This window comes from Embiotoca jacksoni, unplaced genomic scaffold (genome assembly GCF_022577435.1).
Source record: "Embiotoca jacksoni isolate LCO1_2020_lvr unplaced genomic scaffold, fEmbJac1.0.p SCAF_6, whole genome shotgun sequence".
In the NCBI taxonomy this organism is placed as follows: Eukaryota; Metazoa; Chordata; class Actinopteri; family Embiotocidae; genus Embiotoca; species Embiotoca jacksoni.
Window position 1 is genome coordinate 11,852,421 of NW_027185414.1, and position 15,733 is coordinate 11,868,153.

The following is a 15,733-nucleotide window of genomic DNA, read 5'->3' on the forward strand; positions in this document are numbered from 1 at the left end:
ATTGTCCTGGTACATATTGGATATATTGGATTGCATTCTTGCTTTATGGTGTTTTTGTGGAACTGTTTGACTACTTAAGTCAGAAAAGATACATTGCGATACATTGCTATAAGAGAATAAAAGGAATAGGACACTGAAGTAAAAATATGATGCCATCTGAAAAATGAAATAATATTCAGACCGAATAAGTTTCTTTTCAGCTAAAAAAAGAAAGTGTTACACGAATAATTACTTATTAACGCATACTTTTTTTGTATGTGTGTGTGTAGACTCACTGGTTCCAGTGTCCCCGACCTCATCGTCAGCTTGTCCAATCAGATGTGGCTACACCTACAGTCAGATGATACAATCGGCTCAGCAGGGTTCAAGGCAGTGTATGAAGGTAAGGCCTCATTTACAGTTACTACAGCAGCTTTAAATACATCTTTTCAGCAACACGTTTCTTTCCCGTTCTCTGGAACATGGTGAGGAGGAGTTATATACATACCCTAAATATGTATAATTTATACAAAGTAATTGATCATATTTATATTTTTAGTTCCAAACTGTATCTTACCCTATCAATGCAACTTATTAAATCAAACTGAGCTAAATGAAATTGAACTAAATGGAAGTCACTTGAGACACAGAGTGAGACAGGGAGAGAAATGTCATTCGATAAATATAGTGACAGACTAAGGGGACAACAGAAAAATTGACAGGATGGGACAGAGAGAAAAAAATGACAAATCGAGTGAGATGAAACAAACTGGTTCAGAGAGACAGAGGAAGTGAAAGAGGAGTACAGAGTGAAAAAGTGGGATGAAGGTTGTCCTCTTGGTTCTGCTTAGCTTTGTTTGATTCAATAATGTTACTGACAATGTTGTCCAGGGTCAGTTACTGTTCAAGGGAATGAGAACAGGGTACAGTAGCTCAGCGCGTGTGCATGTACACTGTGATTTGAGACATTTAACATTATGTTACAAGGTTTCTTCGACTTTACATAGGCTAAAGTGCCACTGATATTGATTTAGCAGCTAACCTTGACTTTGTATGTTTAACATTTGTCCCAACAGCAGGGCCTTTTTCCTCTTCACAGCTTTGCGCAGTGGGTCAAAAACTATATTTTAAATTTTAAGACAATGACGCCAGATTAAATGAAACTTAGAAGGAAAAGAAGAAACAAACAAATAAACAGTACTTAATGACCTCAATAAGATGTTTCTTTTTTTCCCCAGGATAACTAAACAACTGCCTGTGGTGTGTTTTGTGAGAGTGTCCTTGCGTGAATTTATGTGTAACTGTCAAATAGTATAAAGTCACTTTCTTATATACTTTGATCGGTGTTACCCCCTGAGTGCTGTTAGATTGTCAGCCCTGGAGGAAAATCTAACGTGTGTGCAGAAGTGCGTGTCTATCTTGTTTTTGAATTGCATAATGTTGCACTTGTTAATCTACAGCTCCGTGTGTTTCTGTTTTTTGCTACTGTGCATGTTCATGATTGACAGAGAGAGACATAGTGTTAATATCATAAACACACAGAGCAGTATGATAATTGGAGCTTTCACAGAAGTGATGCTGTATTCAAGCTGATGGCATTTGGCTGTTTAAAGAGTAACAATGTAAAAAAAAAGCCTGAACATTTTTACGAATGTCTTTAAGGTTATTGTGTAGTATCTTTAGCATCAGTATGAAATGTTACTTTGTAAAAAAAACGTATTTGCAATTGAAAACCTGTTTTAAACACTTGACTTTGTTGCTGCAAAATCAATGTCAAAATGCAAAAAAAGGATCATTTTATAGTTTGTTGTTTTTACAGTACATTGAAGGTTGTTTGAAAATTGATGTTCATGTTTTACACAAACAAAGCCAAAACAATCAAAACCAAATGAGCTTTTTAACAATTTATCATGTAATGAAAGCAGGATTTCAGAAAAAAATGAAAAACTATAAATTGTTCACTGATTGATTACCTACATTAAGCTGTTTTCTCTGAAAGTGGACTTCCATTACAAGCAGGCATAAAACCAAATGTGGCTGGAATGTATTGAAATACATCTAAATCTTTGTGCAATGCAGAACCATCTATAAAATATTCATTAGTTTATTTTTTTCCAGCTTTTACTTCATAGGATGTAAATACATCTGTCTTCCTTTTTTTTTTTTAAATTTGATTTAATTTTGTATTCCTTATTATGTAGATTACTTGCATGATATGAGACTGCTGGAAGGGAAAAAAATAATAAACATACATCAAATATTACATTGAACTGCAAATATACCTTCCACACTTCAGTAAAACTCTTTAAACTTGGAAAGAAAGGAAAGAACAAAAAATGATAGAACACAAGAAAGGGAAAGAACAAACTAAAAAAAGAAAGACAAAAGAATGAGTGAGAGAGGCAGTTACCACCATAATGACAGCCTTACCAGGGGCTCAAGATCGTGGATATCAATCCTGACACTCGTCAACTCTGTGACAACTTGCTATGGGCACACACACACACACACACACACACACACACACACACACACACACACACACACACACACACACACACACACACACACACGCACATGCGCCTGCTGCTTCTTTGAGTACTCTATTCTTGTGGGTGTACTTACATCTCAACAGATAGTAAAAGTGTAGAACACATGCACAGACTCACACACACAGCTCACCTTGAGATGTGTTTGCCCAAAGCGAATCCAGAGGCATGGTGGAGCATGTGTTAAAAGATGACAGGCGTCTGGTAGAATGTCAAATTTTAAAATAGGGGAGCGAAGGGAATGCAGTAGATGGAAACACACTCCCATTAGGACAAGAAGGGATTAAAAATGAGCCACAAATGAATTGAAGAGGATTGCAGGCCAGGTCGGCAGTACTGCTAATGTGACACTCAGGCCAATAAAGCGCAGTGTGTTGAATCAGACTTACAGAACGTGAGTGACAAGAAGAAGCACAATAGAAGAGAAGGATATGGACAATTTGAAAGGAGAACTGACAGAGACAAAAGGAGGAAGACAAACAAGAAAACAAAGGATAGTCAAAATATTCCGAATGTGTTTAAACATGTGCCCACAGGAAGCAACAGGAACTTTATATATTGTCATAAACATGCTCTAATGCTCCCTTCGATTTTCATCTCCTGCTGGTTACTTAACAAGAGTATGCATGGATCGGTGTGTGTGTGTGTTTGCACCTGCCTCCACCTATTGTTTTGTCTTTCACAATTAAAGCTGAATTGCACTACAATTACCTTGATGGTAATTAGCTGGGAGGAAGGAAACAATGAAATGAACTTGTCACAGATTGTATTTCACATCTTAACACAGCAGTGTAATAGAGACACCAGATATGTTCACCTCTTTTTTTCTGCTCCACAAAGCAATATTAACGTTCCCCCTTCTGACTGACATCAGACACTTTGAGAGGGGTACATTTGAATGGTCCAAACTAAAAAACACCCAGCCAAAGAAACATCCACAGTTTCTGTAACCTTAACCATAACTCTCTCTACTATCCCTGCTTTTGATGTGGCACGATTTATAGAGTCGACAAGTTGCAACTGGATCTTTGCGGATGCCTTTACATGGGCCTCCTGTGAATGGCACCTCTGGAATACAGTGAAATGTAGCTCAAATGTAAAAAAACATGCATTTTTTTTATCAGCGTTCCAAAACTTATCTGCCCAAAGCTTTTTAAAAAAAAAAATTGTGATGGTCCAAAGAAGTTGGTTTCGAGAAAGACAGGAATGAGTTCTATTGGAAAAGGAGTAGCTGTAAAATGGTAAATACATAAATACATTTTTGTGACCCTTATAAACCGAACAAAACAATTATATTTCATAGGTAATCATATATATATATATACATATATATATATATATATATATATATGGAGGAAGCCCGGGAAACTTCTTTAACGTATATGGGCTACTTTCACTGAAATGACTGAGGCATCATGTTGTAATCCAGTCTCCAGTTCATCCACGGCTTTGTCTCGGTGGTTATCTAAAAATCAGTGCATGCATGTTATTACCATTTAACTCCACCTCACAAACAAGAGCAGACAACCCGTTATCTGAATGTCACATGATGACATTAATTATCAGCAAAAAAAAACATGAATGTCTGTGTCTGTGTGTCACAGAGATCGAACGGGGAGGCTGCGGGGATCCCGGGGTGCCGGGATTTGGTCGTCGAAGCGGTGATCGCTTTCAACATGGTGACGTGTTGACCTTCTTTTGCCAGTCAGCCTTTGAACTTGTGGGAGAAAGAACCATCACATGCCAGCACAATAACCAGTGGTCTGGCAATAAACCCAGTTGTGTCTGTAAGTTCACATGTTTTCATGTATGCGCTAATTGTGTCTCTTTGTTTTTTATTGGATTCCATTTTAATTTTGTATTATCCTTCTTTTTTTTCTAACTTTATGCTTTGTCTATCAACCTCTGCCTTTCTGCTGGCATTCTTCCGCAGTTACTTATCAACCTAACATCTTTCCCTCCTACTTTTCTTCCCTTGCTCCTTCTTTTTTGTAGTCTCATGTTTCTTCAACTTCACGGCTCCATCTGGGACTGTGTTGTCCCCGAACTACCCAGAAGAGTATGGCAACAACCTGAACTGTGTGTGGTTGATTATCTCTGAACCCGGAAGCCGCATCCATCTCCTCTTCTCTGACTTTGATCTGGAGCCACAGTTTGACTGGTTGGTGGTCAAAGATGAAGGTAATTAAATCTTAATATTTCACTGTATTTTTGTAAATGTTATTCCTGGAGGGTTTTTTTAATATTAATTTTAAGAATTAAATTAACACCTCAAGATATTAATGTGCGCTATTGCTGAAATATGAAATGGCTTGTGTGTTCAACTGAAAGGGGCCGCTTCTTCTCATCTTGGTTATTATCAGCAGGTAAAGAAAATTGCAGTTTGATGAATTGGCGAGGAAATTGGCTGGATGGATATCTAGACAGTTGTGATGTTATTTATCATTTACCCACTTAAATAATTTTCCACTTCCCATAAAACACAGGGCAATTCGATTTGTGTTTCCCATTGCGATAAAGGTTGTATTGATTTAAACTGAATCAAGTTAAGCCCTGGTTTGACTGGCTGGTCATTAAAGATGAAGTTGTGCTTAATTGACTTGCTGTAAACCTGTCCCAATGCAGGGATGTTTTTCTTTATTTTGTCCTTTTTGCAAAAGCGTTTTTGAAAATTGCAGGGCAATTACTGCTGTTGCAATGGGAAAACTGAAATTAGTTATTGCTTTAAAGTTCTCCAGTTTGTTCTGATAAATATCTGCTGTCACAAGGAAACCACACCATATGTTTGCATTCGGAAACTATTTGATGAGGTATGGATTACATATTAAAGTACTGTAAGTGTTGATTCTTCATCACATTGATTATTTATCGGTATTGTTGAATATTTTATCCTCCTGTCATATATTCAAATGTTTGTCATAAACTGTCAGCAGTTTTGCGGTATCTCAGTGTGTTTATATGCCTTTATATAAAAAAAATTTGAATTTCCATTTTCCAACCTTATACAATCTTGGCACTTATGACTTTGTCTTCTTTTGTATTCCTGAATATCAGAACACTGAAATACAAATGCCAAAAAAAAAGTGAACTATGGTAATAACCCATAAATGTCTTGAGCTCAGACAACAGTAGCATGAAATACAGCCTGAATTTATTTTATAAACTTCAAGGTACTCTTTTGAGCAGTATATTCAATTGTGAACATCATCACAGGGCCATTGGTGTCATCTAATAGAACATAGTGCAGAATGTTTCAAAAGGCTTTTCTCTAAATCTCTCCTCTTAAATAAGACGACGTAGGATCTTGTCAGTCTTTCAGCTATTGTCGCATTGATTCTCTTTCCACTCCTGGTCTCTTGCCCATCAATGCAATAATGAAGAAGTGAAAGAGGTTTGGGGTTGCTAGAGAACAAATAGACTGGCTTTCTACAACTCAATCACTATGGAGCTTAATTGAGTATAAATGCATGGGATCCAAAACTCAAAGTCAAGGAGGAATTAAAAAGAAAACTTTCTGTGAGAGTGTTGTGAAGAAGCAGACCGTGTGTGTTTTATCAGTGAAGTGTTCTTATTGCTCCTTCTCTGTCCCTTGCAGGGGTGTCAACTCACATTACTTTTCATTGCACTCTCTTGTGTAGAGAATCAGATTATTTGTTTAAGGTCAAGAACGGTGAGAAACAATATCTGCATCATAATCTACAGCTGTTATCAATATTATGATTTTCAACTATTCTATGCAGTGTAAATGACTGTAGTGTTTCTGATCTAATAATGTGAACACCATTAAAATATAGTGCAATTATTGTTTTGGAAGTTTCCTCCATCACTATAATCATAGCATCAGTTTGTTCAATAGAATATCACACAATGGATACATGCAGTCACAAGAAAAACAATCACATTTGGCCTTTGCAGAAGAAGTTGGTGCATCCGAAGAGAAAGAAGTGCATGCAACAGCAACTTTGTGTTCACATGAGATCTGTATGTAAACAGACCAAGGCTGAAAATGAAGATTGTTTTACAACAGATTTTTGGAAACAAAAGCATGGTTGTAGATGTCAGAGGGTGAGTTTGATCACTGAAACAACAGTTACTTGAATTCATTTTTTTTTTTTTTTTTTTTTTTTTTTAAGGGGCAATCTCATAGCAAAGTTGACGTGTCCACAAAAGACAAGAATGGCTTACAGCAAAAAAAAAAAATTAAAAAAAATGTGTAAAACTGCACGCATGCCTGCACATACATGTCCCTTTGAAAAAAAAAAAAATCAACAATCAACCTCTAAAGTGTGAACACTTAAGCGAGCCTCATATTTCACCCACTACAGTCCCACAATTAATCACAACTGGTCAATTCAAATCCTTCACTTCAATTTTCAATTGAATTCAATTTATTGATATAGCACCACATCACAACACAAAGTTATTTCAGGGCACTTAACATAGTAATGTCCTTGAAACAGAACTTTACACCATTATACCAAAGAACCCCACAATTCAACAATTCCCACATGAACATCTTAGAGGAAAAAACTCCCCTTTAACAGGAAGAAAAACCTCCAACAATTTGTTAAAAAATGTTTAACAGACAGAACCAGGCAATGAAGCTTGATGTACTGTTCTCGTGAAGAACAGAGGCATTGTTACAAGCAAATGTTGAGAGAACACAACAAAGAAAAAGTTATAAGTGTCAAGGTTATAATTTTAGGACATTTCCTGAAATTTGACAAAGTGGTCAGCCATGTGTAGTGTGCTTTGCCTAGTGTTGACCAGCCAGTGGAGGCCTGGGAACACTCACTCACTGCTTGGCATTTTTAAAGCATTTATATAGACATTTACATACTATGATAAAATCACAGATACAGTAACTACAAAACTCACAGTATTTAAGCTTACAGGTGGCTCTCTCATTTTCATAGCTGATGGTGAATGCAGGTGGTGGTTAGGTGCAGGGTGAGTTCGAGAGGGGAGAGCATGAGAGGCATCCTGGTATTGCCAGTGGTGTCTCCAGTGTGCTCTGTGAGCATAGTGCCCCTGGCAGCACACTCATGTTCACTGAAGCGGCTATCTGAACTTTCTAACCTAATCTGAATTTACAATAGAAGAATCCATTGGAATTCCGCCAGGGTTCTGTTCTCCCATTTTCAAAAGAAATTCGTTGCACTTTCATCACTTAATTTGGTTGAGATTAAACAAAAATATGAGTTTTCAGGTTTACTATCCATTAAGGTTGAAACAGAATTTCCAAAATCTGCCACCTGATCCATTCTGGCATCATTTTCCCAGACATGCTGTGGTGTGCTCTTCAACAGACTGGAACAAATTGTGGGCTTGGGAATGTGGTGATGAAGCAGTGCCAGTCAGTCAATGGTTTTGGAACAATAATAAAATGGATCACAGATCAATGGTTGAAATTGGAGTTGGCCTGTATATTTAAAAATATGCAGGTTCTTATGGAGTTGTTAGTTTCTTGCATGCATAATAATAATATGACACCGCTAGCTTCATAATGTATATCTACAATGTGATATACATGTGATTAGTCCATTGATATGAGGTTTTAAGTTATAATTGTGAGAAAGGTTGTTATAAAAATCTGGCTTCAGCTCACAACCTCATCATCTATGGCACCAAGTCTCTAAAAGGTTTCCGAGTTCCTGTACAAGTACACACATTCTCCCTTCAATTTCATCTTTACTACTCTCAACTTTTCTTTGGGCAGTGTCATATATATATTTGGAGCCCTGATTTGTATGTATGCAGCGATTATAAAGGAGGTCCCAGAACATAAGACATCAAGCTACGTGCCATTTGGGAGATGGCCCTTAGTGGATGAACATGGGGAAATGTTTTATATGGCTGAGGCCATTATGAATAATCACTAGTGCCTGCTTCTCCTACCCATGCAAGACTGCAGGTGTTTTCTGATGAATCACAGTTTCTGCTCCAACACCAGCCTGGTTCCTGGTGGGCAATCAACAATAACAAGCATTGTGTTGTTTGTGGCAGTTAACTGAGGTGGTGCATGCCAATAGCTTATCAGCATCAGTAAACTTTCATAATCACCAATCACACTCAAACCAATATCATATTCAATCAAGACAATAAGGTCAATTTTATGATTTCATAATGCCTGTCATTTACTCTGGATCATTATGGTGGTGCTGTGGTTAATTTGTTTATTTCTACCTTCTACAAACTGCTGTCACTGGCTGTGGCGTCTCATTTCCCCATCAGCCACCATAGCTTCCTCCTGTTCAGTCTTATTACCATATTTGGGGAAGGCATCTCTGTCTTTGTGCATTATGTACACTCCATATCTCACTGAAATGGACCTGCTGGGTTCTGTTCTGTGTAGCCCCTCAGGGTTTTATTGCACTCCCCACTGATTCTGTTGCTGCTGGGTGGATCACTGGGGAGCACCCTCAAGAGCAGAGTGTATTCTGCCAAACAAAAGTGTATAGCCATTTGTTGCAGTAAATGGTCCGATGCTGTGACACAAATGTCTCAGACAGAACTGAGGTGATGCATGGTTACAGCTGAACAGGCCAGTGGGGGATTTTCAGGGCCATTCAACTGGTATACAGTGGGTCCTTTAATGGCTATAGAGTGATGTCTTAATGCCGCAGCATACCTTATCATAGCAGCTAGGTTCAGCCATTTATTGCAATCATCTACTCCTGAGGGGACGATGGGTTTTTCGAACAAGATAATGCTGCTTCCCATGGCGACGGGATTTTCCAGGAATGCATGGTTCAATGCACAATCAGGTGAAATAATGACCTGGACACCACAATCATCTGACATCTCTCGGGGGTCGTTTTGAGATCCATTCAAATGCAGCAAGTGTAGAAAAGAATATCTACACATGAACCTTTTGAAAGTCGTGAGACACTAATGTCTGTCTGGTTTGCTTTAATACCAGCATCCAGTGTGGCCCTTGCTGAGTCACTGCCAAGACATGTAGAAGCTGTTATTGAGGCTAAAGGTGGTCCAATGAAAGAATCACTGATTGGATATTTTGTCCATTAAATTAGAAATAAAGTTAGAGATGTGTCAGCATGATCATCAAGATTTTTGTTCAGTTCAAAGATTTTGTATACATTTATTTCAACATTAATAAGATGTAGGTACAGCTAAATTTATACACAATGATTGTTGCACTTCTCTGTGTATTATAAGTATGTATAAAATAGAATGCTTTACATTTTACAGTGCATCCTACTTTACAGGACTGCCTAGTCTTGATGTTCTTTTCTTCTTATTGCTTATTTTTGCATATTGAGGTCACATAGTCAATATGAGATAAGTTCTAAAAATGCCTGATATAAATCTCTGAAGTGACATCCACCATCTCATCTCTCATTTCAGAGAATAAATCTAAATGTGTAGAGAAGTAACTTATCCTTTAATTGCCAAAAGTAGAAACATCGTCAAAATGTCACTGTTCTTGTTAAAACTCACAACAATGTAATGAAGTAGTCTGGCAGGGCTCCACCAAGGCCAGCTAAAACATTTTTATGCAACATACATTGAGAATGATTTGTCACTCTGAATGGAAGGATTCTTCACCATGATTATATTCAATACTTTGGCACATTCTGCTTCGAATACTTGTTTACCTTTCATAAATAAAATCTAAAAACTACAAAGCGCTTGTAATTAATTGCTTCAACATTTTTGGGACTGATGGTATTAAATAACTGAATGAAGTGAATTGAATGGTTTCTGTGCCTTATGTTAAATTATTTAATCTGAAATGACAAGCTGGTGGGCTAATACTGCAAGCCATTGTGCTACCAGCAAAATGTTTCCCTGGTGACTTCACAACTGCAGTATTTATTCTGTATGTCATATTAGGATTTGTTCAATAAGAGTGTAAAGAATTATTCAATCATCTCACTTATTTTTTTCCCGAGAGGGATCTAATATACTGTATCTCTTGGGGTTTCTTGGGGTTATTTGTTCTTTCTTTTACCAGAGCTTTTGACTCCCCAACCTATTTTGGCAAGCACCATTAAACTGTGTCTCTAAAAGACTGTTTAAACTTTGTTTTATCATAGGTCTGTCTGAGCCAACAACATTTGGGACATTCTCCGGAAAAGACGTTCCATCGCAGATCGCCTCGAATGGACACATCATGAGACTGGAATTTCAGTCTGATCATTCTAATACTGGAAAAGGTTTCAACTTCAGCTATACCAGTATGTACTACCTTCCCATTTAATTCTGTGAATGCAAGCATCTACTGATAGCTTACATGTGAAGCATTTATGGGACATGTGTCAATTGTAGCATCTACCAATAGTTTCCATGCGAGGTGTTAAAGGATATTGGTAAATTATAGATACAAAAAAATAACCTTGTTACACTCTCCCCCTCTAAATTGTATGAATACCAAAGATTTGTATCACAATGTGTGATATAATTTTTTTTTCTTAAAATTAATTTTAGAAAATTGGTATTGATAATTAGCAGCATAGTGGTGCAGTAGTTAGCACTTTCTCCTCAAAGCAAGAAGGTCCTGGGTTTGAACCTGGTGATCAACTGGGGCCTCTCCCTGTGCCTGCCTGGGTCTGGCGCTCTGGCTTCTTCCTATAGTCCAAAGACATGCAAAGACATTCATAGGTGATTCTAAATTGGCTTTGGTTGTGAATGTGAGTGTGAATGGTTGTTTTTTTCTCCATATAGCGTAGCCATTTATGGCCAAACACGCATAAATACAGAACTACAGCAGTTAGTTGAGGTGAAAATGTCCTTTCACGTAACCAATGCTGGATCATACCTAGATGACTAATACAACACCCATACTGCCTTCTAACGTTACCTTAACAAGCCCTTAGTTTGACTAGTTATGCTTGACTGTTCATCTGTTTGCATGTCTTACCCAAGCTTTACCTGGTTAAGCCTGTCCCATTGTCAAGCTTTAAACCCAACCACTGCAGCCTGTATATTTATCTGCTCTAAGCTGAACTAGTTCTGCATGAATGATTCTGATTCATTCTCTGTGATTACCATGTGGATTTGCACCATTTCACACACAGTCTCCCAAATGACCTTGTCTACGGCTCTTCCTTTAAGGGTGACATTTGACAAATGAAAATACTAACTGTTTTTCTTTTTTACCGCTTCATCACCACAATATACTTAATACAAAGTCCCATCTCCAATCCTTACACAAACATTTTTTTTTTACTCTGATCCTAGCACAAACTAAAGGTTTTTGCACCATACGGAATAAAAAGATGCCACCCATAGCCCAGAATCTTTAAAGGGATGTACAAATTCAGAAGTCCCGTTTGTTTTGATACATTATGCATGGTTTTGATTGTGAGTGGTTGAAAAACAAACAGAACCAAAAAAAAAAAACACCCATAAATACCCATATGCTCAAAGAAAGAAAAATGTTTAACTACATTCATTGAGTTTTTGATGGTGACATTTTTTGAGATTATAATTTAAATGTCTGTCACATCAATTTTACACTGGGATTTAAGAAAAATCCAGCATCTTTGTGCTGTTTCGGTAATTTGTTCTATAAAAACTTTAATGCATATATGAATATCAATAGTATTTTGCTGTGGGTGTATTTCTATCTATTAATATGAATATTGTCACAAACACAAGTATGAACGTTGATATGAAAAACAGTGCAGTTATATGCTAAAAGGACTACATTAGGAGCCACAAACATAATACGTGTTATTAATTTCTGACTTCAAAGTCAAGGTAAATTGATCCCATACAGTGTGTCGGTGCCATGTTGAAAAATGTACTTAAAATGTAAGGACAGCTACAGTTATTAATGCAAGCTCTAGCCTGTGTCTAAACAGGTTTTCTTTTACTTCCAAACAGGAAAAAAAATAAAAAATATTTGTTGGTCTCTAATTAATTGAAACAAACTACAACTACTACTACTACTACTACTACTATTACTATTATTACTACTACTACTTTCTGACATGACATGAAATGCTATTTCTTCTTTAACAAATCTTTCAATTCTTTTACAAAAGTCCAAAAGCTCCTATATGTCACTTTCCACCTGAAAGAATGATTGTTGCAAAATTACACCAACGCTCACCTGGTCTAAGATACAGTACATAAGACAACTATACACAAGGACAAAAATATCACTACAACCCCTCAAAAATCTGGTGTTGCATATACAAAGCAAAAATAATTTTCTCTCTTTAAGATAGATCCTTTTAATGTTGTATTCTCTGTGTATAATACTAATAATAATAACTTTATTTATATAGCACCTTTAAAAACAGAGTTTACAAAGCATAGTCATACATAACGTCAGTACCGGTAAACATTTAAGAAAACAGGAGGCAAAAAATACCATACCATAAAGGTAATGAACACAACAAAACCAAACAAATAACCAAAACGAGCAAATGGAGGAGAAAAAACAAACAAATAAATAAATGAATAAAATAAACAAACCAAAACAGGGGAACAAAAGAACTGCATAAAAGAACATAAAAGGATGACATCACTTAAAAGCAATTCTATAAAAATGGGTTTTAAGAAGTGATTTAAAATAAGTTAATGATTCTGATTATCTCCTCAGGTCGGTCGTTCCAAAGTCAAGGGGCCCCAATGGCAAAAGCATGTCACCCTTTGATTTAAGTGTCGACTTTGGAACGGCCAGAAGGGCCCCACCGGCGGATCTAAGGCTGTGAGTTGGCTCATATGGGGCTAACATTTCAAAAATGTAGCTCGGGGCCAGACCCAGGCGGGCCTTAAAAATGATCAACAAAATCTTAAAATCAATTCTAAAACCAACCAGGTGCCAGTGGAGAGAGGCCAGAACTGGAGTAATGTGATGTCGTCTGTTAAGACCAGTAAGAAGCCTGGCTGCTGCATTCTGGACTAGTTGGAGGCGGGAGATCGATTTTTGGTTTATGCCAGAAAGGAGGGAGTTGTAGTAATCGAGTCAAGAGAAAATGAGTGCATGCATTACTTTTTCCAGTCAGAGTGTGACAGTATGGGTTTGATTCTGGAGATGGTTCTTAATTGAAGGAAGCAGGATTGGACCATTTTTTTTTTTATCTGTGTTTCAAAGCTTAACTGAGAGTCAAACATTACTCCCAAATTTCTGGCAACAGGTTTTAAATAAGCAGACAGGGGACCAAGTTGACTCTCAATGAGACTGGCATTATTGTTTGGGGAATTGAACAATATGACTTCTGATTTTGAGTTGTTGAGCTGAAGAAAGTTTTGTGCCATCCAACAGTTAATGTCAGAGAGACAATCTAAGACAGCATCCAGGCTCTTTGGGTCACCAGGTCTCAGCGGAAGGTATATCTGTGTGTCGTCTGCATAGCAATGAAAAGATACATCGTGTTGTTGGAGGATTTGGCCGAGTGGAAGCATGTAGATAGAAAATAAAATTGGACCTAAAATTGAACCTTGTGGTACACCACAGGTAATGTGTGTCGTGGAAGATGAGTAATTACCTATGGTGACCGAGTAGGTTCTTTCTAAAAGGTAAGAATAAAACCAGCTAAGTGCAGCGTCCTTGATGCCAACCCAGGTTTTGAGACGATCGATTAAAATGGTGTGATCTACGGTGTCAAAAGCTGCACTTAGGTCTAAAAGAATTAAAACTGCCCTCTCCCCCCTGTCTGCTGCTAAAAGGAGGTCATTAGTTACCTTGAGGAGGGCAGTTTCTGTGCTATGTAATGCTCTAAAACCAGACTGAAATGTCTTCCTGCCTATTCATTAAGATTATTGAGCTTTGCTTTGTTTATATTATGTTGATGTGGAAATTATATATTGAGTAATCTATACAAGAAAGATAGATGTTCAACATATTATTGAACAGTTAGAGGTCATCTCTTTATTGTTCTTTCTCTGTCTCAACCCTATTATTCAGTACTGTAGTTATTTTTTCTTTCTTTCCAAGCCATCTTATTGAGCTCCATCTTTCACTGTAACTCACACTTCCACTCGGTTGTTTTACTTTTTCATTCATACACAATCCAGTGTCTTGCTTTCTTTCTCTGAAACACTCACTGTACAGTTTTAGGTACTTGAGCCAGACTCAGATCTTTTCTTTTTTTTTTTTCCTTTTCGCCTTGGGTTTCATCTGTCCTCTTTTTCTTTACTTTATAAACATATAATTAGAAAAATGTCTTTGTTGTCACGTCCTGTGTTTTCTTGGCATGTTGTGTGTTTTATCATACATCCCTCTCCCAATCGTTTCCGCCACTTCTTATTATATGTATATTTAAACACATGCACATGGATGCAATTGTGATTATGTCTATTTGCCAGTGTATGTAATATATGTGCGTATTTCTTCTCTCGCTCGTGCTCTTCTTTCACCTTCTCTTTCTGTCTCCACTCTCATTTCCTCTCCATCAGTCGCTAATCAACCTGAGACATGTCCAATCACTGGGTGTGTGCTCTGGGTGGGATCAGGTTAATCTCTGGAATGGGGATAATGTAAGCTAAACATGACAGGGTTGAATCCATATAAAGATAATTCCATTCCCATATTTCCATATCAGTGGAGATGTCACATTCACTGACAGTGATACAGCAATGGTTTCACTTTCTCTCTCTGGTAGAACAAATTTCAGGTATTGAAATAGATTGAAAAACCAGGGAACATTGTTCAAATGAGTAAATACGCACATGTATTCAGAACCATGCTACCACTGTGTGTAGGTACAATATCTCCCTGTTTTTATTTCTTTTCTGTCACATTTTCACTCTGTTCATCCAGCTCCAAATTAATTTGCCTTTATTTGATACTGTTAATTCGCTTCCATGTCTTTTGGCTTATTTAATTTTTTCTGTTTTTTCTTCGCTGTGTAGCATTTGGTCAGAACGAGTGTCACGACCCAGGAGTCCCTGTCAATGGTCAGAGGTATGGTGACCAGTTTCAGCTTGGCAGCTCGGTAGCTTTTCGCTGTGATCAAGGATTCATTAGAACACAGGTAATATTAAGATACTTTACCTTTAAAACTAATGCTGTCAAAGTCTTACATCACAGTATATTTACTCAGTAGTGTTTGAAGGGAAAGTAACAAACCTGGAAATGATATATTCTTGTTATATTTCCAGGGGTCCGATCAAGTCACTTGCATCATTCAGGATGGAAATGTTGTTTGGTCTGCGGCTGTTCCTCGATGTGAAGGTAAGCAGACACACATACTTCCCAACTATTTACAGTATGCAATGGTTAATCT

The 15,733-nt window shown here is 37.3% G+C and overlaps 1 protein-coding gene across 1 annotated transcript in view; it reads left to right on the top strand.

Moving 5' to 3' along the window:
- csmd1a (CUB and Sushi multiple domains 1a) overlaps window positions 1-15,733 on the top strand; it is a 389,897-nt gene that overhangs the window by 250,219 nt on the left and 123,945 nt on the right. Inside the window, exons 12-17 of the mRNA XM_069173376.1 lie at window positions 270-382; window positions 4,133-4,315; window positions 4,524-4,709; window positions 10,589-10,729; window positions 15,360-15,481; window positions 15,609-15,681. Coding sequence (XP_069029477.1) covers window positions 270-382; window positions 4,133-4,315; window positions 4,524-4,709; window positions 10,589-10,729; window positions 15,360-15,481; window positions 15,609-15,681 — 818 coding nt within the window. The remainder of the gene's footprint in view (window positions 1-269; window positions 383-4,132; window positions 4,316-4,523; window positions 4,710-10,588; window positions 10,730-15,359; window positions 15,482-15,608; window positions 15,682-15,733) is intronic.